The 23,530-nt window shown below is 40.7% G+C and overlaps 1 protein-coding gene across 1 annotated transcript in view; it reads right to left on the bottom strand.

Annotated features, from left to right (window-relative positions):
* UTP6 (UTP6 small subunit processome component) overlaps positions 1–19,805 on the bottom strand; it is a 31,503-nt gene extending 11,698 nt beyond the window's left edge. Inside the window, exons 1-13 of the mRNA XM_036269375.1 lie at positions 19,599–19,805; positions 18,015–18,099; positions 15,017–15,058; positions 14,693–14,785; positions 13,189–13,236; positions 12,015–12,078; positions 9,376–9,494; positions 4,962–5,039; positions 3,238–3,319; positions 2,684–2,765; positions 1,695–1,879; positions 690–769; positions 248–325 (exon numbers count right to left, since the gene is read on the bottom strand). Coding sequence (XP_036125268.1) covers positions 248–325; positions 690–769; positions 1,695–1,879; positions 2,684–2,765; positions 3,238–3,319; positions 4,962–5,039; positions 9,376–9,494; positions 12,015–12,078; positions 13,189–13,236; positions 14,693–14,785; positions 15,017–15,058; positions 18,015–18,099; positions 19,599–19,690 — 1,128 coding nt within the window. The 5' untranslated portion in view covers positions 19,691–19,805. The remainder of the gene's footprint in view (positions 1–247; positions 326–689; positions 770–1,694; positions 1,880–2,683; positions 2,766–3,237; positions 3,320–4,961; positions 5,040–9,375; positions 9,495–12,014; positions 12,079–13,188; positions 13,237–14,692; positions 14,786–15,016; positions 15,059–18,014; positions 18,100–19,598) is intronic.
* Between the last annotated feature and the right edge of the window lie 3,725 nt (positions 19,806–23,530).

The following is a 23,530-nucleotide window of genomic DNA, read 5'->3' as shown; positions in this document are numbered from 1 at the left end:
AAATAAACCCATTGTGACTCCTTGTTCTGAGTGTTTTCTGCTATATAATATTCTTCCCTTTACTGGTATAGATTTCATTTTTGACATACACCAAATACTGACAGCTAAATGTAAATACTCTCTACATCTACCATACCAAACTTTCAAATGGTCTTAGTCACATAAGTATATTAAAACACATGACAACAGCATGAACCAACTGGAATTAAGTACATGCCATTGGCAGTGAATGTGTTCATGTCCTTACCCACTGCTTGTATAGGAATTCTGGTAGAAGTCTGAGTTCATGTGCCTTCCTGAATGCAGTCATGGTTCTCTCCAGCCTCTGAAATCAAAAAATTGCCTCAGCTCGTTATAAAGACCCCAGCAGAGGTTTCTGGCCTCTGATAGGAATAGATGCAGTTTTGTACATTTCTGAGAACTGAGAGAAGGGACTGAGGTGATTTCACTTAGATTAGATGAGTCGGACAGCTGTACCAAGTACAGCCCAGTAAGAAGACAGCACCGCCTGACCCAGGGCCAGGATAAGGGCAAAGCAGACTCAGACCTTCAGAATGACAGGCCACTCAAGGAGAAAGAGCAATTAAGCATCAAGTTCTTGGAAGCTGTCCCAGGCCCCAAAAGAGTCTGCCCTTCTTTCAAAAGACAGTCACTTTCTAGTCAGCCAGCCACTCTACCCATGTCCTTACCTTCCCTCTGAGGGACTGACTACTCGTCTTCTTAGCAGACCTTTCCAAGCAAAAGTTGATGTAACATTTCCACATGGCCTCTGAAAAAGTCAGAAAGATTACACTGATCAATCACTGATTCTTAGTTTGACAATAATCATACATCTTATCTTTGAAGGGAAAACTCCTCTGAAGAAGTTTAAACTAATCTGGTAATGAAAAAAAAAGAAAAGAAAGAAACAGTTACTCTGATTACAGCTAACAAACCACTTCAAACACTGGGAGAAAAACAACTAATGACATAAATATAAAAATTAAAAGCCTATGGTCCTGGCCAGTTTGGCTCAGGGGTTGGAGCATCTGCCTGTGGACCAGAGTCCCAGGTTCAGTTCCCACTAGGCCCTAGCGGCTAGGGGCACGTACCAAAAAAAAAAAAAAATTAAAAGCCTACGCATATTATATATCCCCTCTACCTTAACAGCCCAATATTAGAGTTAGGAAGTAATCTATATCAAAAGATAATAACAGCCCTGGCCAGTTTGGCTCAGCGGTTAGAGCGTCGGCTGCGGTCCGGAGAGACCCGGGTTCGGTTCCCGCTAAGGGCACGTACTTCGGTTGCAGTTTGTCCCCGGCCCTGGTTGGTCGTGCGGGTGGCAGCCACTCGATGTGTCCCTTCACGTTGATGTTTCTCTCTCTCTCTCTCTTCCTCTCTCTCCCTCCCACTCTATCTGTACAAAAAATGGAAAAAAATATCCTCGGTTGAGGATAAAAAAAAAAAAAAAAAGATAATAACAGATTATAATTAAACAATATCATTTCCTGCAAATAAATGAACATAGATATACACCACTACTGTCAAAGAAGGTCATGAATGCTCTTTCACCACCAGAGAAAGAACAGGTTTGAAAGCCAGGCACGCTGTAAACCACCAGAGATTCCTGAAAGCAATCTTGGTCATGAGAATGGGAGTTTCAGCTTCACGAACACCATTATTTCTCCACCACACTGTGGTCTGGTGCAGTTCACCTGTAGGGAGCGTCTTCACTGCCTCCTCATACACAGCGCAGCACCGCTCCTCCTTCCGGTCCACCTCCATGGCTCTGGCTTGTTTTGTTGCAGGCTGCTCTTCTCCTGGCTGCGACTGGATCTCTAATTCTCGCCGTGCCACGTAATCCCACGTGAGAGGGTCATCTGTGTGCAAGGCCTGAAGGCTGAAAAACAGTTTCCTGGCATGAGTCCTACGACACAAGACTAACTGAGAATATCAGAGACAGTTCCCTATGCTCTAAAAATGCACACGGGACACTCCTTTAACAATTCCATTACCATAAATAGGCTTTTCAGATACCTTCACACTCACCATATAAACTTTGTCTATGGTTCAGGCATGTACTATGTTTCAGACATCATTCACAAATGTTAACTTTCAAGTTAGCTCTCAAGGTCAAACCTGCAAGGAGTCCTCCTTGAGCCCTGGACAACCTCATTATATCCAGGCTCTGGCATTTCTATAAAAAGGCAGAGAAAAAGCAACACCTAATCCTCTACCAAAACCCTGAAGATGGCCAAAGAGAAAACCGATTCAAGTTCTCTTTTATCTCCTGTGAAAGTAAAGGGTGCTACCTAAGAATGAAGTGCCCACAAGTAGGCTACAATTAATTCTCAAACCATAGAACCAGAAGTTAAAGAATAAAATCACCTGTAGCACTCAGTTATAAACATTCATGAGTACAATTCTCATTTTACTAACAAAAGACATGTCAGGAAAGCAGAAATATGGATTTTTATAAAAGCTGTAGGATTTACTTGTTATTGAATAAATGCAAACTATTTTCCAAGGAAGGCCAGGCATATAATTTTTTAATATGACTTCCTATGATACAATGATCCTAAAACTTAGTTTTCCACCAAGGATTTAGTGTGGTATCTTCTTTCCCACTTTCTAAATATCCAACCTCAAACCCTTACCACAAAATAAGAAACAGACATATTCATCTTTCCACTACTTCACTTACTCATCATAAATCTCTCTTTGCAGATCTTTGGCAAAGTCGAACAGCTGTGCAACAGAAAGCAGCGACACATGAAATTCTGCACCTAAAATTTAAAAAGTGGGAGCAGGGAGTAAGATGCTAAACTATCACTTTACTCCAGAAGTGCAACCTTCTTGATGTACTGAAGTTAGTTTTTTTGTATTCTTAAATTGAGAAATAGGACAAAGCAGAAAAAAAATATCAACCACAGTCCCATTACACAAACAAAGCCATTATTAATATTTTTGAGTATTTCTAAGTACTTGTACCTCTTATTCTGAACTTTAGGGCATAAAGGACCGTATTAAATCATCTATTTCTTTTCAATTCCCCACATGAATTAAGCACTAAATAAAAATATACTGAAATGTTCAAGTATAATCTAAGAAGCAATAAGCCTTCTGCAAGAAACAGAACACTATTCCTATAATCCGAGTTTTATACACATTCTAACAGAATTTTTCAAAATTAGCTCAAGTTTTATAAATAGACTGTTTCATTTTCCCACCATAAATAAATGTTCTAAAGATACCTACTTTTAATTATGTTCACAGAATTTTTATAGATGATCCGTGCCAACTCGCCCATAAGGATTTCTTCAGGATATTCAAGAGTTCCCTAAAAAGTGTTATATTGAACATAACTTAACAAGTAGTGCCAGCAAGTAGAAACCGCATTAGGATAAAAATGAACAGTCTTAGACTACCTGTGCCATCTGACCGCTGGCAAATCAAGTCTCTCTCTGGGCCAGTTCCTTCATTTGTAACGTGTAGTTAAACAAGATCATTGATCTTCTAACTGTTTTCTCAGGCTCCTGGAGTGGTGCAGGGTCACTCAGCTTCAGGCCTCACTCTCCATTTAGAATAGGTCAGCTCTTCCATGCCCTATTGATCCTTCTTTGTATGACTTTATATGGATAACAAATTTCACCCTGGCCATGGCTGGTGTGGTTTAGTGGTTAGAGCGTTGGCCCGAGCACCACAGGGTCTCAGATTCAATTCCCAGTCAAGGGTACATAATCGGGATGCAGGTTCATTCCCCTGTCCCAGTTGGGGAACATGCAGGAGGCAACCAATCAATGTGTCTCTCTCACATCAATGTTTCTCTCTCTCTCCTCCCCACTTCCACGCTCTTCAAAATTCAGTGGGAAAAATATCCTCAGGTAAGGATTAACAACAACAAAAAACTTTGCCCTGGCCAAGCAGCTAGGTTGGTTAGAGTGTCACCCTAATGATATGCCAAGGTTGCAGGGTAGATCCTCAGTCAGGACACATACAAGAATCAATCACTGAATGAATAAATAAGTGGAACAAATTGATGTTTTTCTATATATATAAAAATATATTTAAAAAAATTTTTTTTTTTAATTTCAGAGCTAGAAACTACAATAAGAGATGATAGCAAAGTTCAGTTTTCAGTTCTAACATACTAAAACTTCTTTCTTTAAAATTGTTCTGTCAGCCGGCCAGTGTTGCTCAGTGAATTGAGCGTCGTCCCGTGGACTGAGAGTTGTGGGCTCAATCCCCAGTAGGGGGCATGCAGGAGGCAACCATGATGTGTCTCTCTCACATCAATGATTCTATCTCTCTCTCTAAATAATCAATTTTTAAAAAAGAAAATACATTTCATATATATATATGTTTTAGCCCTGGCCAATCTGGCTCAGCAGTTAGAGCGCTGGCCCACAGACCAGATAGTCCTGGGTTCGGTTCCTGATAAGGGCATGTACCTTGGTTGCAGTTTGTCCCCGGCCCTGTTGGGGTTGTGTGGGTGGCAACCACTCAGTGTGTCTCTCTCACATCAATGTTTCTCTCTCTCTAGCTCCCTCTCTGCCTCCTGCTCTATCTGAAGATAAATGCAAAAGTGTCCTCGGGTGAGGATAAAAAAAATATATATTCTGTCATGTAAATAACTAAAAAACGAAAGGAGGCTGGAAACCACACATTCCACAACCTTTTTGAGCTCCTTCAACCCATTAATATGTCATTTCATAAAATCATGAAGTATTAATGATAAGCATTTGGCCATTCCATCAGTAATAATTTTGAGGACCACTCCTATTTGTCCAAATGTCTCTTTTTAAAGCACAAAATTCAATTTTTATTAGTAAGCCCATTTTTTAAAATCAACTCTAGGCTCATCTTAAAGTTTTAAAATATACCATTAAATTAGAAAAATTTGTTTCAAAGATTTTCTCTTACTCCTAAGCAGGCTCAAAATACTAGATATTTTAACAAGTGACAACACATTAGGATCTTACCACATCCATTTTGGCCTTTTCAAATTCTTGCTTTTCCTTCCTCAACTTCTCTGCATGCATCAACTCCATCCTGAAGTACTGCAGAAGAGAAATAATAAACTGAAGAGCTTTGGAGATATTTTCTTTTCATTAGAAACACATAAGATGCCTTTTTTTACACATAATTACTGGATCTGGGAAAGTTTGGGGGACTGATGTATTTGTTATGAAACTAGCCAATATTGACAGGGAGGGAGATCTCTGGGATGGAAGAATAGTTCTGTACCTTGATTGCAGTGGCTACACAAATCTACATACAAGGAAAAAAAAAAAGACATGTATACACATTATACCAATAATAATTTCCTGGCTTTGATGTTACACCATAGCTTTATAAAATGTAACTATCAGGAAAAACTGAGTATATGGTACACAGGACCTCACTGTATGGTCTTTGCAACTTCCTGGGAATCTACCATTATTTTGAAGTAAAAATCAATGGTAAATATGGAATATCAAGTACATAAACTAATACATGATTAACATGTACCATAAAGTTGGGTTATCCAGAATTTTTAATATTTTCAATTCTATGTTACAAGATATATTAAAATGACAAGTTTTTAAAAAAATGTTTATACCCTTTAAACCAGGAATTCTGCTTATAGGAATCGATCAGAAGAGAATAATACCTAAAAGTTTCATACATAAAGGTGTGACAGCAAATAAAGGAAACTAAATATCCAACAATTGGGAAAGTGAAATATGTTATAAAATAAGCAGACTGCTGGTGTGGCATTAGAACAGTTAATGATGATTTACTAATGGTGTACTACAATCTTAATGTCATTCTACCTTGTCCGTATTTTTTTTACTTTATTTTTTATGTTTTCTTTACTGATTTTAGAGAGAGAAGAAGGGAGAGGTAGAGATAGAAACATCAATGAGAGAGAACATCGACTGGCTGCCTCCTACATGCCCCTCACTGGGGATCGGGCCTACAACCTGGGCATGTGCCCTGACTGGGAATCAAACTGGCAACCTCTCGGTGCATGGGTCGACGCTCAACCCCTGAGCCACACTGGCTGGGCTACCTTATTTTCAAAGTGGCTACAAAATGTTACATACAACACAATTACCACTGTGTGAAAAATTAGCACAGACAAAAAATGCATCATATTATGAATAACATTTGTCCTCAATGAAACATTTTTCTTCTCAGTGCTTTTGCTTTTCTGATTTTTTTTCTCCAAGACTTTCTACAAGCATGTTACTCTTCTAGTGTAAAGTAAAAAACATTATTTAGTTTTATAAAAATCCAAATATTAGAACAGATTATGTACATCAGAGATTCTCAAAATGTAACTTTGGGCTATCCAGGAGTTCTTGACACCCTTTTAGGAGGTCTGCAAGGTGAAGATTATTTTCATAATAATACTAAGATGTTACTTGCCTTTTACTCTTATACATTAACAGTTTCAAGTTTTTCAGAGACTATATGATGGGTCCTATCACCCAGACTGAATGCTAAAGATCTGAAAAGCTGTTCTCTATTAAGTCAGATATTCAAGGGATTAACAAAAATGTGTAATAATGCCATTCTTCTTTTTAAATTTTATTTTAAAAGAGCTATTTTCATCTAAAAATAAGTAATCTAACCCAACCAGTATAGCTCAGTGGCTGGGCATCAACCCATGGACCAAGAGATTGCTGGTGTGATGCCCAGGTTGTGGGCTTGGTCCCTAGCGGAGGACATGCAGAAGGCAGCTGAAAGACATTGACATTACCCTCTCTCTAAAATCAATAAAAACATATTTAAAAAGTAGTAGTAAGACGTGATCTATATTAACATATCATGAATTTGTTTTTAAATAAATATTTTTAATTTCTAGGTTTTAATTTTCAATAAAGTAAAAACTGATAGATATAATCCAATAAACAAAAGACTTCTGAGGTCCTCAGTAATTTAAGATTGAAAGAGGACCAAAAAGTTTGACCACCACCAATTATAGATCAATACATACTAACATGGAACTAGATTCACGATACAGTAGATAAAAAGTCAGAACACAAGAATATGTAGTAGAATTCTACTTTCCAGAAATAAAACCTATTTTAAATACCTATAATAGGCATAAAGTATAGGTGATAAGATAGGAGTACTATTCCTGTTATATATTTTTTTGAATCCTCACCCAAAGATATTTTTCCATTTATCTTCAGATAGAGTAGGAGGGAGGGAGTGGGAGAAAGGGGGAGAGAGAGAAACATCGATGTGAAAGAGACATAGACTGGTTGCCTCTTGCATGACCCCAACCAGGGCAGAGATGAACCGCAACAGAGGTATGTGCCCTTGACCAGAATCAAACCTGCAACTCATTGGTCCATGGGCCAACGCTCTAACTGCTGAGCCAAACCGGCCACAGCCTGTTACTTTTTCATAGAACTGTTTTCTCTGAACTATTTATAATACACAAATTCTATTTACTTTTGTTAAGAGTAAACAATAATGTTTCCATTTTGGAAAATACAAGTATGAGCATTTATGAAAGTCTCCAAAAAACGTGTAAAATAATAACACCAGTGGGATGGGTGGAGGTAGAAGAGAAGGTATAGGGATAAATGGTGATGGAAAATTATAAAATAAGAAATAGATAAAAATAACACCATACAATAACCCCCTAACAGCAGGGAAGACTATTTCTTATTCTTACAATAATTTTTCAATAAAAATAATAAAGGCAACAAAGAAAAGTCTAACAGAATGAGAAAAAAAACAAAGGGATACAAGACTACAATATAAAACATCAATAAATCACTACAAGACCAAAAATATGGTTGGGACAGCTACACCACCAATTAGCATGACAACCCCTATGTTATTCCAAACATTAGGCTTAATTTTCATTTGATGCCTAAACAGCAATTTCTCCCTTTTCCTCACAAATATCTCAGGAAAGTGTGCAATTTCCAATAACACACCATTTTCAGCATTTGTTTGGTCTTCTTTCATCAAAAGTATGGCATCACACCCAGTCAGTGTGGCTCAATGGTTGAGCATCAACCCATGCACATAAAGGTCACTAGTTCAATTCCCAGTCAGGGCACATGCCCAGGTTGTAGGTCAAATCCCCAGTGAGGGGCATGCAGAAGACAGTCAATCAACATACTCTCTCATCAATCTCTTTCTGTCTCTCCCTTTCCCTTCTTCTCTTTCTAAAATTAATAAAGAAAAATAAGAAAATTAAAAAAAAATAAGTATGGCCCGGCCGGTATGGCTCAGTGATTGAGCATCGACCCATGCACCAAGAGGTCACCGGTTTGATTCCCAGTCAGAGCACATGCCCAGGTTGTAGGCCTGATTCCCAGTGGGCGGCATGCAAAAGGCGGCCAATTGATGTTCTCTGTCATCAATGTTTCTATCTCTCTCTCCCTCTCCCTTACTCTCTCTCTAAAATCAATAAAGAAAAAAAAGTATGACCATCATAGTTCTATTGTACCCCTCCAAGAGGGAAATAAATCTACCAAGACGAAAAGAAAGTTATCTGAAGAAAATGGAAGAAAAAGATGAAGAGAAGCCAAAATGGACCCAGGGGAAGGGGGGTGAGGAAAGAAAGGAGATAGGGAGGGAGGAGTAAGAAAAAAATAAGAATAGCCCTGGCTAGTTTGGCTCAGTAGTTAAAGCATCGGCCCACAGACCAGAGAGTCCCAGGTTCGGTTCCTGCTAAGGGCACATACCTCAGTTGCACTTTGTCCATGGCCCTGGCTGGGGTCATATGGGTGGCGACCACTCAATGTGTCTCTCTCACATCGATGTTTCTCTCTCTCTCTTCCTTCCTCTCCCCCTCCCATTCTTTTTGAAGATAACTGCAAAAATGTCCTCAAGTGAGGATAAAAAAAAAAAAGAAGAAAAGTATAAAGATGGCTGAACCCTGGCCCCCCAATTTGAAAAGAGTAATTTCAGCCCTGGCCAGTTTGGCTCAGTGGATGGAGCGTCAGCCCGCAGACCAAAGAGTCACAGGTTCAATTCCTGTCAAGGGCATGTACCTCAGTTTCAGTTCAGTCCCTGGACCTGGTTGGGATCATTTGAGAGGCAACCAATTAATGTGTCTCTCACATCGATGTTTCTCTCTCTCTCCCCCTTTCCCAATGTATCTGAAGATAAATGGGAAAAAAATAAAAAATAAAAAAAGTAAGTTCCAGTACCCAATCTCCCCCAACCATAATGGGCAGGTAGGAGTTTTAATCTCTCACTAGGAACCTGGAAGATGCACATGGTCAAAGCCTACTACTACTGGCCAAAAAGTAACTTTCTGGTCCCCTGTCTCCAGGAGATCCCTATATAATTCAAAGTCTTTTGTAACTTAAAGAATGTGTGTCTCCAGAGGACCAAAGTGAGACATCACTCTCCCGTGTTACGTCCACACACACTCACTTCTTGATAAAGTTTTGGGCACTGGGGATGAAAGCGCAGAGCTCGCAGAAAGAGTTGTCTTGCACTTTCTGAAGACAAGCGATCTTCCATTTCCCATTTGGCCGCCATAATCCACAAAGCTATAAATGAAAAACATCAGACTTCATTTTAATAAAGTAATCAACTCAGGCAAAAAAAAAAGACTAATGCTCCAATTTTAATACTCAAAGAATTTTTTTACCTACCAAAAGACAAGGAAATGGAGAGAGGGAGTTTGTAATGGTTATATGTCAAGTATTATATTGTTGCTTTATCTAAAATTACAAAGAGTTAGTTGACCAGCCAGTGTGGCTCAGTGGTTGGGTGTCAACCCATGCACCAAGAGGTCACTGGTTCTATTCCTGATCAGGGGACATGCCCAAATTGTGGGCTCAATCCCCAGTGGGGGACATGCGGGAGGCAGCCAATAAATATTTCTATCTCTCTCCCTCTCCCTCTAAAATTCAATAAAACACACTTAAAAAAATTAAAATTGTTCTTATAAAAAATGAAATAAAAAGATAAATAAAATCACAAGGAGTATCCTAAAGTAAACAAGTAAATGTTAACACCTGAGAGTATTTATTATGTGCATACTACTGTTTCGTCAGATCTATGGTCAATATTACTTTAAGTCACATAAAAATGTTAAAAGTAATAAAATGCTGGAAAAAATTGTGCATTTTAGACTCAATGAAATAAAGCTGTTTTGCTCTTTTCTCTATATTTAAAATAGTTCATATTTTTTAATGGCTCATAATTTTAAAAATAACTTTTATCATACCTGCTGGGAACAAAGACTTTAAAAAAGAAAAACTTCGCCCTGGCTGGTTTGGCTTAGCGATAGAGGGTTCGGTTCCCGCTAAGGGCATGTACCTCAGTTGCAGTTTGTCCCTGGCCCTGGTTGGGTTGTGCAGGTGGCAACTACTCAATGTGTCCCTTTGACGTAGATGTTTCTCTCTCTCTCTCTCCCTCCCCACTCTATCTGAACAAAAAATGGAAAAATGTCCTCGGGTGAGGATAAAAAAAAGGAAAGAAAGAAAGAAAAACTTCTATCCTTCTACATGGGAAATTAACCTTGAGTTAGCATTTTAACCATTTCCCTAGAAACTTAATAAAGGGCAGCTAATACCAGATAAGATTGCTTTCAGTAAAAATGACCTACGGTTGGTAACCACACATCTGGACTAGGAGGCTAGGATATCTGGAAGCTATGCCCATCATGGGTCTTCTAAGCCAGAGTGGCTCCTCTACCCACTCATCCCCTCACACCTGAACTGTTACTAGCCTCCAAATTGCTAAGAGTACTCTACTGAAGAAATGCACTTAATGCTGTCCTGCTGTATTCTTCTGAATAAATTGGTTCCAAATATAGCCTATTTGAGCCTTATGTACTGTAAAATGTCTGGTTGGGCCCTAGCCAGTTTGGCTCAGTGGTCAGAGCATCAGCCTGTGGACCAAGGGGGCATGGATTCAATTCCCAGTCAAGGGCACGAAACTGGGTTGCAGGTTTGATCCCCGGTCAGGGTTGTGCAGGAGGCAACCAATTAATTTACATCGATGTTTTTTTCTCTTTCTCTCCCTCCCTCCCTCCCTCCCTTCCACTCTATCTAAAAAAATCAATGGAGCCCTGGCTGGTTTGGCTCAGCAGCTAAAGTATCGGCCTGTGGTCTAGAGAGACCCGGGTTCGGTGTCCGCTAAGGGCGTGTACCTCAGTTGCAGTGTGTCCCCGGCCCTGGTTGGTCGTGCGGGTGGCAGCCACTCGATGTGTCCCTTTCACATCAATGTTTCTCTCTCTCTCTCTTCCTCTCTCTCCCTCCCACTCTATCTGAACAAAAAATGGAAAAATATTCTTGGGTGAGGATTAACAAAACAAAACAAAAAATGTTTGGTTGGGCCTAATACTTGAGAATAGGTGCTGGAGCACCTCCACTGTAAAAATATGTACCATTCATAGAGTATACACAGGAGATGTCTTTCTCTTACAGAACATGAGTACCTACTCTGTGGCCAGTCACTCTTATAAAATCTGTATCAGCCCTGGCCAGTTTGGCTCAGCGGTTAGAGTGTCGGCGTGCGGTCCTGAGAGACCCGGGTTCAGTTCCCGCTAAGGGCGCGTACCTCGGTTGCAGTTTGTCCCCGGCCCTGGTCGGTTGTGCGGGTGGCAGCCACTCGATGTGTTCCTTTCGCATCGATGTTTCTCTCTCTCTGTTCCTCTCTCTCCCTCCCACTCTACCTGAACAAAAAATGGAAAAATGTCCTCGGGTGAGGATAAAAAAATAAAATCTGTATCAATCTTTTTCCCTGTAAGGTTCAGAAATCCATTAAATATGACTGCCTTCAATGTCCCTCAAGGGACCAAAAAGTTTCTTTTACCATTAACTAGAAAAGAAACACAGTCCTACTTGCCCACAGATATAATACCTGACATAGAAACTAGTACATGGTAGGCAGGGTTGAACTAAAAAGCAGTTATTCAGGAACCAAATCTGCTGAGGCCAAGTGCCTAAGCTCAAGTTCTCAAAATTAAGTTCTCTTACGGTTATCAGGAAAAATAAATTCCAAAATAGTGTGAATCTACATAAAAGGCAGAAAAAGAACTGACAAAGATTTTACAATACCTGGCTTGTTTGAATGAATGGCCAACATGGCAGAGAATACCTTGCTGAGTTGAGCTTTGGTAGCCTGAAGAGAGGAAGAAAAATTATATTTCCTACACAGCGAAATCACTGTTACTACTCTCTAAGTGATCTGTCCCATACACTTACTAACTATAAAATGCAATGGGGAACCTGGCTGGTCTGGCTCAGTGGAATGAGCATGTTCCATGGACTGAGAGGTCCCAATACAATTCCCAGTCAGGGCACATGCCTGGGTTACGGCCTCGATCCCCAATAGGGGGCATGCAGGAGGCAGCCAATCAATGTTTCTCTCTCACATCAATGTTTCTATCTCCCTTTCTCTCTAAAAAATTTTTAAAAATCAATAAAAACATGTAACTAAATAAATAAAATCCAACGGGGCAAGATCTGCTACTGCCATATAAACAGAGAGATGCTCATAGTTTTCTTCTACCTAAGCCACTCTACATAAACATTAACATCAAAAAATTTTTTTAGCCCTGGCCGGTTTGGCTCAGCAGTTAGAGCATCAGCCCATGAACCAGAGTCCAGGGTTCAGTTCCCACTCAGGGCATGTACCTCGGTTGCAGTCTGTCCCTGGCCCTGGTGCGGGTCATGTGGGTGGCAGCCACTCGATGTGTCTCTCTCACATCGATGTTTCTCTCTCTCTCTTCCTCCCTCTCTCTCTCCCGCTCTATCTGAAGATACATGCAAAAATGTCCTCGGGTGAGGATTAAAAAAAAAAAAATTTTTTTTAGGCCCTGGCCAGATAGCTCAGTTGGTTGGAGCGTTGTCCCAATGCACCTGGGTTGTGGGTTCAATCTCCAGTCAGGGCACATACCAGGGGCAACCAATGAATGCATTAATGGATGGAACAACAAATAATGTCTCTCTCTCTCTCTCAAATCAATAAATAAAAATTTTAAGTTTTCTTCAACTTTAATGAACAAATACACACAAAGATCATTTTCTCTTCAACTGAACTGAAAGTCATTGAGTCATTCAGATATGCAAATGTTCTTACACTGAAATTCACCCTTCTTGGGCTTTTTACCCATTTGCTAACCCTACAACTTTGGAGAAAACAGAATTCAGTGGTCAAGGATGGGGCCTAAAAGGCCTACCAACAAAAAGAAGGAAACAGGGAGTAAGACGTGGCTGCCCAAATACTCACCCATTTCTTACAGAAGACTACATAGGATAGCCAAAGTTGAACATCATCCTGCAAGAAAAGCAATGTAATTAATAAGCTGCCTGAATTTGAACTTTATATCTAAATCACATTTGAAACAGATGGAGATTTCAGAAAATCTAATGTTACAAGACCCCCTCAGCCTATTAGGCTCTTCTTCATCAAGGCCTTAGATCTCTTAACCAAAATAACACTTTCTATTCCCTACTCCCTCCTACTATGCTCCAAAACAAAATGTGTTGTCTACCCAATTTGTTCAATGCAGTTTTTTAATGGTCTCAATCAAGAATAGCAACCTAAAATTTGTCATTCCCAGAAATCCAAAGTGCTTCCCACATACTATGTCCCAGTCCCAAGGCCAAACTTAAAGAAAATAAAGTTACTGAGGTACTGCCCCTACTTTAACCGTTTATCTTCCACATCCAAGTCTTTGGTATATTTTATTTAGAGATATATTCAAAGAAATCCCAATTTTCTGATCCTTAATTATGTGTCAAATCCACTGCTTTGAGCACCATCCTAACAGAATAACTATCAGGTAATGAGATACATTTTCTTAATGGTTTGATAAGTGATTTCAAGTGATGATACCATCATTAGAATAAGTATTGAGACACCTAAGTTAAGAATACACAATAGTCCTGGCTGGTGTGGCTCAGCGGTTACAGCACCAGCCCATGGACCAAAGGGTGTTGAGTTCAATTCCCAGTCAAGGGCACATGGTGGGTTGTGGGTTTGATCACCAGCCCTAGTCAGGGTTGTTTGTGAGGCAACCAATCAATGTGTTGCACTACAATGTTTCTGTTTCCCTCTCTCTCTCTCTCTCTCTCTCTTTCTCTCTCTCTCTCTCCAACTCCTGCCTCCCTTTCACTCTATCTGAAAATCAATGGAGCCCAGCAGGTGTGGCTCAGTGGATTGAGTGTCGTCCCATGGACTGAGAGGTCCCGGTTCGATTCCCAGTCAGGGCACATGCCCAGGTTGTGGGCTCAATTCCTGGTTGGAGGTGTGCAGAAGGCAGCCAATCGCTTTTCTCTCTTACATCAATGTTTCTATCTCTCTCTCCCTTCCTCTCTCTCTAAAATATCAATAAAAACACATTTAAAAAAAATGAAAATCAGCCCAGCCGGTATGGCTCACTGGCTGAGCTTCAACCCATGCACCAGGAGGTCGCCAGTCCGATTCCCGGCCAGGGCACATGCCCAGGTTGTGAGCCAAATCCCCAGCTGGGGGCATGTAGGAAGCAGCCAATCAATGTTCTCTCTCATTGATGTTTCTCTCTCTTTCTCTCTGTCTCTCCCCCACCCCTTCCTCTATAAAATCAATAAAGAAAATATATTTTTTTTTAATCAAAATCAATGGAAAAATATCTTCAAGTGAGGATTAACAGAAAAAAAAAAAGAGAACAATACACATGAATATACAAGTCATAATATGTGTAATACACATCTTCACATCTCTTACAGTTAAGGAGTCTCTGATTACTTACTTTCCACTTTGCTGAAGCACGTCGGAACACACCTTGTACCCGGTGTACAATAGACTCCTCAATCTCATCCTTCTTAAATGAATACCCAATGCGCTAAAAAGGAACATTTTAAAAATGTTTAATCACATTTATCCAAAGCAGCATTCCTACTTGATCATTAAACAGTACTGACAGAGAAAGCAAATAATTACCAATTATAAGTACATTGTAAGTATATCACCGTGCAATTTACTAATGCCAACTGCTTCTCAAACCCAAGTTCTAGCTATAGAGCCACCCTAGTTCATTCTGTATTTTCCCACGTCCAGAAAATCATCTACTTACAATTCTTCTTCTCTGGATCAGCTCCAAAAGATTAATTTCATACTACAGAAGAAAAACATACCCAAAAAAAGAGAAAAACAAGAAAAATTATAACCTTTTAAATGTAAAAAAAAATACATCTAGTTAAAATCATAAAGTAAATAAAATCAAAAATATAAAACAAGATAATTTGCTATCAAGATGCATAATCTACAGTAAATGCCTAGCATTCACTGAAAATTCACCTTATATCCGCGAAACCCAAAAATACACAAATTAGCAAGTATACTAACATCTTAACTACAAAGAAAGCACATTACTAAAATCCTAAGACATAAGGTTTATAAATATCAATCTAATTTTCTTGTCTATAACAGTATGTGTAAACTTTTAATAATTAATATTTTAAAATTTTTAGCTGATGCACAAGCAAATAAAGCTGATAATAGGTTTGTACTAGCTCAAACAGGATGCCTAATTGGCTCTCTTTACTTCCCTCTAAAGAACTACTTAGAACCTTTAAGGCTCTCTAAAAACTACTACCATACAATTCCTCTCTAAGCCTTGGCTTGAAGATTATTAAAGACTGATAGCTCAGAACCTCACAAGATTGCATGCTTCATTTTAAAACTGTTTTATGGAATATTTTGAGCACATAGAACACCCCTGCAGCTCGTTACCACACAGCTACATCAAAGTCTACATTTACTATATTTGCTTCAAACCTTATTTACAAAGAAAACATATCAAATAAGAGTGAAGCACCCCCTGCCCAGCCAGTATGGCTCAGTGGTTGAGCACTGACCCACACACCAAGAGGTCACCAGTTCGATTCCTGGTCAGGACACATGTCCAGGTTGTGGGCCCATCCCCAGCAGGGGCATGCAGGAGGTGGCCAACAGATGTTCTCTCTCATTGATGTTTCTATCTCTCTTTCCCTCTCCCTTCCTCTCTTTCTAAAATCAATAAAGAAAAAAAAAACGTGAAGCCCTACTATGAACCATATTTGATTCCACTCTTCTCCCTCCCCAGAGAAAATGACTACAGTCGTCCCTCGCCACTTTGCGCTTCGACTTTCCCAGCTTCACACTATCGCCGTTTTAATTTTTTTTTTTTGCTCAGATAGAGTGGGAGGGAGAGAGAGGAGGAGAGAGAGAGAGAAACATCGACGTGAAAGAGACACATCGAGTGGCTGCCACCCGCACGACCAACCAGGGCCGGGGACAAACTGCAACCAAGGTACATGACCTTAGCGGGAACCGAACCCGGGTCTCTCTGGACCGCAGGCCGACGCTCTAACCGCTGAGCCAAACGGGCCAGGGCACTATCGCCGTTTTTTCTTTTCTCAAATACTATACTATATTTGAAAAAAACCACCACTGAGTAAAGCTGGGAAAGTCAAAGCGTGAAGTGGCGAGGGACAACTGTGTATAAATAAAGAATCCTACTTCGCAGAAATTCATTTATCATGGTAGAATCTAGAACTGATTAACTGAGATAAACGAAGGTCGACTGTATCTTGATTTGACTTTATCACTCCCAAGCATGACTTTGAACTTTGTTATAATGCTGTCTTGAGTACATTTTTTTTTATTGTTTTATTTTTTTTTAGAGGAATGGAGAGATAGAAACATCGATGTGAGAAACATTGGCTGGCTGCCTCTTGCACACCCCCTCTACTGGGGATTGAGCCCACAACCTGGGCATGTACCCTGACTGTGAATTGAACCGGGACTTCTCAGTCCATGGGACAACACTCAATCCACTGAGCCACACCTACCTGGCCTGTCTTGAGTGTTTTTTTTTTTTTTTAATCCTTACCCGAGGACACTTTTTTGATATTTTGTTCAGATAGAGTGGGAGGGAGAGAGAGAAAGAGAGAGAGAGAGAGAAACATTGGCATGAAAGGGACACATGGAGTGGTTGCCACCTGCACAACCGACCAGGGCCGGGGACAAACTGCAACGGAGGTACATGCCCTTAGCGGGAACCGAACCCGGGTCTCTCTGGACCGCAGGCTGGCGCTCTAACCGCTGAGCCAAACCAGCCAGGGCGAGTGCTTTTCAACCTTACATAAATGGTATCATATTGTACTCATCACTCCATATTTTTACTCATCATTAACTTTTTTTTATCATTCTTTTTTTCTTTTCTTTATTGATTTTAGAGAGAGGAAAGGAGAGAGATAGAAACAATGATGAGAGGAAACATCGATTGGCCACCTCCTGCATGCCCCCACTGGGGACTGGGCCCACTTCCTTAAGTCTTACAACATTTCATCTTGTAATTGGGTTCTTTCTGAATCCTGATTTTTGTCATCCACTATTAATTATTCTCTCCTATCTGAAAATTTTTTTTTTTTTTTATCCTCACCCGAGGACATTTTTGCATTTATCTTCAGATAGAAAAGGAGAAAGAGAGAGAAACATTAATGTGAGACACAACAACTGGTTGCCACCCAAACAAGGGGCCAGGGACAAAACCGCAACCAAGGTACGTGCCCTTAGGGGGAACTGAACCCTGGACTCTCTGGTCCGCGGGCCGATGCTCTAACCGCTGAACCAAACCGGCCAGGGCCTAGCATGTACATTTTATCTTCACTCAAATCTTGCATTTATTTACAGGACAGAAGAATCTTGTTAGCATACATCTTTCTAAACTGACAGACTTACAGACATGTAAGTATTAACCTTCTTTCTAACCAGCTACTATCATCAAACTCATTCTCCTCTACTTTTCCCACAAGAGCTAGTCTGTCAAATTTCTTGCTGAAATCCTGATAGAATGTGTCTTTGGCAGTCTCTGATCCACTAACCCCACAAAAGAAAAAAAAAGTTAAGTTTTCCAAGAACTAAAGCCTTAGTGGAGCAATGTTATTCCCAAACCACCTTTGTTTTTATTCCGAAGGTACCTGTCTAATCATCAGTTCTAAAATTTTATTGAAAATGACATCAAGCTGGCCATTCTATTATTAACTTAAAATCTGTGAGATTAAAAGGTAATAAAATTACTCACTTACTTGAACATAATTAATAAAGTCTTCCTTAGAAAGAGCTCTTCGCTGTATTCTGTATTCTAGATCTGAAGCCTTCTTAATGATAGCCCTGAGGAGAAAGCCATTTAAAATGTAATACTTGAAAAGGGAAAAACTAAAATAACTCTGCGGGCTTTATTAAGTTTCTTAATTTTTAATATATTTAAAACATATTTACCAAAACATGTAATTCCCAAATAATTATTCTTCATAAGCAAGTATTCTCTTACATGATTACTTCTGTGTTCTTAAGGGCATCAGGATATATTTTTACACCTGATCTTAGCCAAAAGGCCAAGAAGCAATATATCAGGATATATTTTAAAACTTTCATGAAAATCATCTTAATTGACTGCCAGGACCATTAACATTCCCACCAGCAAAGCAAATAATTTTAAGTACTTCACATAACTTATATGCGGCATGAATAAAAATTTCTTTTCCTCCAAATTCAGGTCACTTACATTTTAATCATAATCAACCTCTTTTCTAAATTCCTCTTACTTCTGAGTCTCCAACATGCAGACTAAAAAAAAATTAGCCCTGGCCTCTGTGGCTCCTGGTTAGAGTGTAGGCCCTGGAACTGAAGGGCACCTGGGTTGCAGGTTTAATCCCTAACTCCAGTTGGGTGTATGAGGGAGGCGACCAATCAATGTGTCTTCCTCTCTCTCCCTTCCACTCTCTCTAAAAATCAATGGAAAAAAATATCCTCCGGTGAGGATTAAAGCAAAAAAAAAAAGACCCTAGATTGTCTCTATGTGTAAAGGTTTATTATCTCTACAATGAACTTATGGGAGAAAACTCACTGTACTTGGCTAAGGAATGCACACACATTCCTTAGGAGAATTTAATGCAAGATGGGCAAGGCCAATAATTGTCTCTAGTTAATAACAACATTTACTGAGCCCTTATTAAGAGTTCACACTCATATGTTGCGTTTCATTACCAATGTTTACTTTAAAGATCCCATAGTTCTTTTACTTTAAAGAACCCACAGTACATTCACAGTCATTGTCAAATGAAGAAATGGTCACACACAAAAAAAAAAACATTTAAAACCATTAAACTTAATTTTAACAAATTACTGAATGCCCACTTTGTGCCAGACATTGTTGGCTGGGCCCTGGGCTAGAACAGGAAATTACATTCAGTGGTCCCTGCTTCACGCCTTGCAAAGATGTATCTACTGCGCCGGGCTCCCTCGCCCTCCCTCCCCGAGTCTAGAGCAGAACACTCTCTATGAGCAAGCGACGGCAGCCACCCTGTAACCACAAGGTCCACTCGTGCCTCCCCGCAGCACACAGAGCAGTCAGCTCCGGAGGAGCAGAGATCGCGGTGTTATCACTTTCATGGTCCCAAGACCTGGCTCCGTGAAGAGCTGTCAGTACGTTTGTGGGACGGATCCCCTTGCAATAAGCGAGAAGTTAACGGTGGGCATCATCAAAGTCCGGGGACGGGCTTCCGCCACGCCAGGAAAGACACACCACAGAGCGCCATCCCTGTCCCCGCCACTCAGACACCACGCCGGAACCGCCCCCGCCGCCCAGCTCTCCCTCCTCCGCAGCTCACTTAATCTCCGCGTGACTGAACAGTCCAATGCGCTCCAGCTGTTCCAATTCGGGGAGTCGATCTTCTATGCGTTCCTGAATAATCTCCGCCATGAGGTCCAAACTCGCGAACCCAACCGAGAGCTTCCCAACCTCCGGCACGCGCTGGAAGAGCCCACCTTCCAGTCGGGAGACCCAGCCCTAACGCTCGCACGTACTGACGTAACGTGCGCGCTAGATCCCGCCTTATCCGCTTCCTCCCCCTCCGCCGTTGGAGAAGGCCCTCTGGCACTTGCGGCCTCTGCCTCCTCCCAGTGGCTGACTGTGGTATTGCAGCGAAGGCCCCTCCCTCCCAGGAGGGCTCCTGTGGACAGGAGCGGAGGGGCGGGGCTAAGTCCGTGCGAGGCTAGACGTGGGCGGGGTTGAGAAAAAGCGCCTTCTGGTCCGTAAGAGTTACCTGGAAGACACGCGAGGTGCATTTTATACAGAGTATTGTTTCCTTTTATTCTGCTCCCATCTCACATCGTTGCTTTCCAACACCAAGAACCAAAAACAAAGCAAAGGAGAAGGATAGAGGGTGGGGCAAAAACAATACAATAATAAATAATACAAAAATAAACTCACAACTGTAAGCCTACTTTTGCCCACCCCTGTATAACTATAGTAAACATTTCAAAAGTCAGTAATAAAAATCGTAGGGATTGCCCTGGCCGGTTTGGCTCAGCGGTTAGACCATTGGCCTGCGGTCCAGAGAGACCCGGGTTCGGTTCCCGCTAAGGGAACGTACCTCGGTTGCAGTTTGTCCCCAGCCCTGGTTGGTCGTGCAGGTGGCAGCCACTCAATGTATCCCTTTCACATCAATGTTTCTCTCTCTCTCTCTCTGTTCCTCTCTCTCCCTCCCACTCTATCTGAACAAAAAATGGGAAAATGTCCTCGGGTGAGGATAAAAAATAAAAATAAAAAATAATAATAATAATTATCTTGGCTGTGTAGGACAAAATCTTTCAAAACTCATGGCCCTGGGTGGATTTCAGAACCTTTTTTTTTTTTTAGAAGAGGATACCTTGGTATTGAAAAGATTGTGAGTTACCAAAATAAAGCAATAAGAGATAGACGCTCCTAAACCATTGCCCAAGCAACTTAGTAGTTCTAAGAGAATCATCAGGCAACCTAGCTTGGAAGCAATATGATTGGTATAACTACTAAACTCAAAATTACTACATGGCTCAGTTCTTTTTTAAGATGATAAAGAACCAGGGCAGGAGTTCTTGCTAGACCTGTTTATTTCGACATTCACATTACCACCTTGATCCTCTGTGTGATTTATGAAAGGGGAATAGGCTTAGCATTAACCATGTTCCACTCCTGTGCCTTTCTTTCTTCTCTCTTTCACCTTTACTCCACTGGTATCAGAATGAGGCAAAGATTGACTTGAACTTCGTTATTTTTAATTCCCTCAACTTTAAGACACTAGGGAAGTGGAAGGGAATCATGGAGGTAAAATAAAGGTGAAATGTCTTTGTAATGGGAAAATCTCTGTGACTGTGTTAACAATAAGAGTGGGGACGCCACTAGATAGTAAGCTCCATATGGGCAGGGAGTTTTTATTCTGTTCACTAGATACCTGAGAGCTTAGAACAATGCCTAGAATACAATAAACATTTGGTAAATGCCTACAGAATACGAAAAGGCACTTCATACATTTCTTTAGGTGTAAGGGAGTTGACAACCTCTGAAAGATTGTAATCTTTCATTTAAAGGCAAATTTGATAGATAACTAAGATTTTTAAACTAACACAACTATAAGCACTATATTCCCTTATTTTCAAATTTATCTTCTAAGTTTATCTTGCTCTAAGAATTATTATAATGATAATGATAAAACCTTCTTTTGTCTCTTCTGCATCTCATAATAAGCTATTACTTATCTAGGATTTGTGAAGTGTCCAGCTACTACAGGCATTGTTCTAGTTCTTTATATGTTAACTAACCTACTCCTATCACGAATATTCTTATTTTTTAATATGTTTTTATTGATTTTTTGGAGAGAAAGAAAGGGAGAGAGAGAGAAAAACATTGATTGGCTGCCCCCTGCACACCCCCCACTGGGGACTGAGTTTGCAACCCAGGCATGTGCCCTGACCAGGAATTGAACAGGGACCTCTCAGTCCATAGGATGATGCTCAATCCACTGAGCCACACCAAAATATTTATTTTTTCTTTATTGATTTTAGAGAAAGAGGAAGGGAGAGAGAGAGAGAGAGAGAGAGAGAGAGAGAGAGAGAAACATCAATGAGAGAACATCAATTGGCTGCCTCCTGCATGCCCCCCACTGGGGATCTGGCCCACAACCTGGGCATGTGCCCTGACCAGAAATCAAACCAGCAACCTCTTGGTGCATGGGTCAACGCTCAACCACTAAGCCACACCCGCTGGGTGTATCACAAATATTTTTAAACATCAACCCAAGAAGAAGCTCTTCAAGAGGTAAAACCACCTGCAAGAGAAAGCTTAATACAGCAAAAGAAACTGTCTTTGAATAATGCCCACTGGGTCTCAGAATCCTTGGCAGAGCTCCTTCTACTTAGGAACCTTAGGGCCAGAGAAAAGGTTCTCTTGTGTCTGGAGCTCTAAGGTACACCTTGTAAAGCTTGACATTCCTTTTAGTGTTTTATTTGATCTTTAAAGCTCACCATAGATGACAGATTAATTAGCAGGTACTGACAGGGGGCACAAGGAGGCATTCTGGGTGCTGGAAATGTTCTATACTTGATCTGGGTGCTCATTAAATAGGTGTACACATATGCAAAAATCCATCCACGGAGGTACACACTTAAGATTTATGTACTTTATGGAAGTTATGCTTTAATTTAAAAGAAAAAAAAATAATGACCAGATCCTCTCTTTGAGGATATTGTTCCTTTCAAGAGCTTTATTTGACCCTGGCCAGTTTGGCTCAGTGGTTAGAGCGTCGGCCTGTGGTCCGGAGAGACCCGGGTTCGGTTCCCGCTAAGGGCACGTACCTCGGTTGCAGTTTGTCCCCGGCCCTGGTTGGTCGTGCGGGTGGCAGCCGCTCGATGTGTCCCTTCACGTCGATGTTTCTCTCTCTCTCTCCCTTCCTCTCTCTCCCTCCCACTCTATCTGTACAAAAAATGGAAAAATATCCTTGGGTGAGGATAAAAAAAAAAAAAAAAAGAGCTTTATTTGTATAGTAGGGTCAATATATTGAAACACAAATGACCATAGCCTCCTCCCTCTCTGAAAGAGTTCATGCAAATTTTACATCCTAGCCCACAGTGCATTATTTGTTTTAATATAAATTATTGTTATTTTCCCAGATCATCAAGTAAGATTAATCCCAGAAAGATATATCCTGCTCACCTCATGTTGGAGAAACCCATTGTGGTGCTCATGAACCAGTTTGGAAATAGTGAAGAGGGGTCTCAGGGTCCTGAGACAATCTCTTAGAGAGTCTGACAGATGAACAGTAGCCAGATGTTTGCAAATCAAGTCAAAATTTCTACTTGCCTTCAAAGTACTTAAACGTAAACTTCAGAATAACTTGAACCTGGCCAGTGTGGCTCAGTGGTTGAGTGTCAACTTGTGCACCAAGTGATTCCCGGTCAGGGCACATGCCCAGGTTGTAGGCCAGATCCCCAATGGGGAACATGCAGGAGGCGGCCAGTCGATGTTCTCTCCCATCGATGTTTCCATCTCTCTCCCCCTTCCCCTTCCTCTCTGTCTAAAAATCAATAAAAAAAAAAAATTTTTTTTTAAATAACTTGAACTTTTCTTTAAATATTCATTGTCACATCTAAAGATTAAGTTCTCTGCCCTGACCCGTTTGGCTCAGCGATTAGAGCGTCAGACCACAGACCAGAGAGGCTCAGGTTTGATTCCTGGTCAAGGGCATGTACCTGGATTGAGGTTCCATCTCCAGCCCGGTCGGGATAG

Source organism: Molossus molossus, unplaced genomic scaffold, assembly GCF_014108415.1.
Source record: "Molossus molossus isolate mMolMol1 unplaced genomic scaffold, mMolMol1.p scaffold_m16_p_19, whole genome shotgun sequence".
NCBI lineage: Eukaryota > Metazoa > Chordata > Mammalia > Chiroptera > Molossidae > Molossus > Molossus molossus.
Note: the sequence above shows the minus strand (reverse complement) of the source record. Positions and strands in the feature narration are given on the sequence as shown.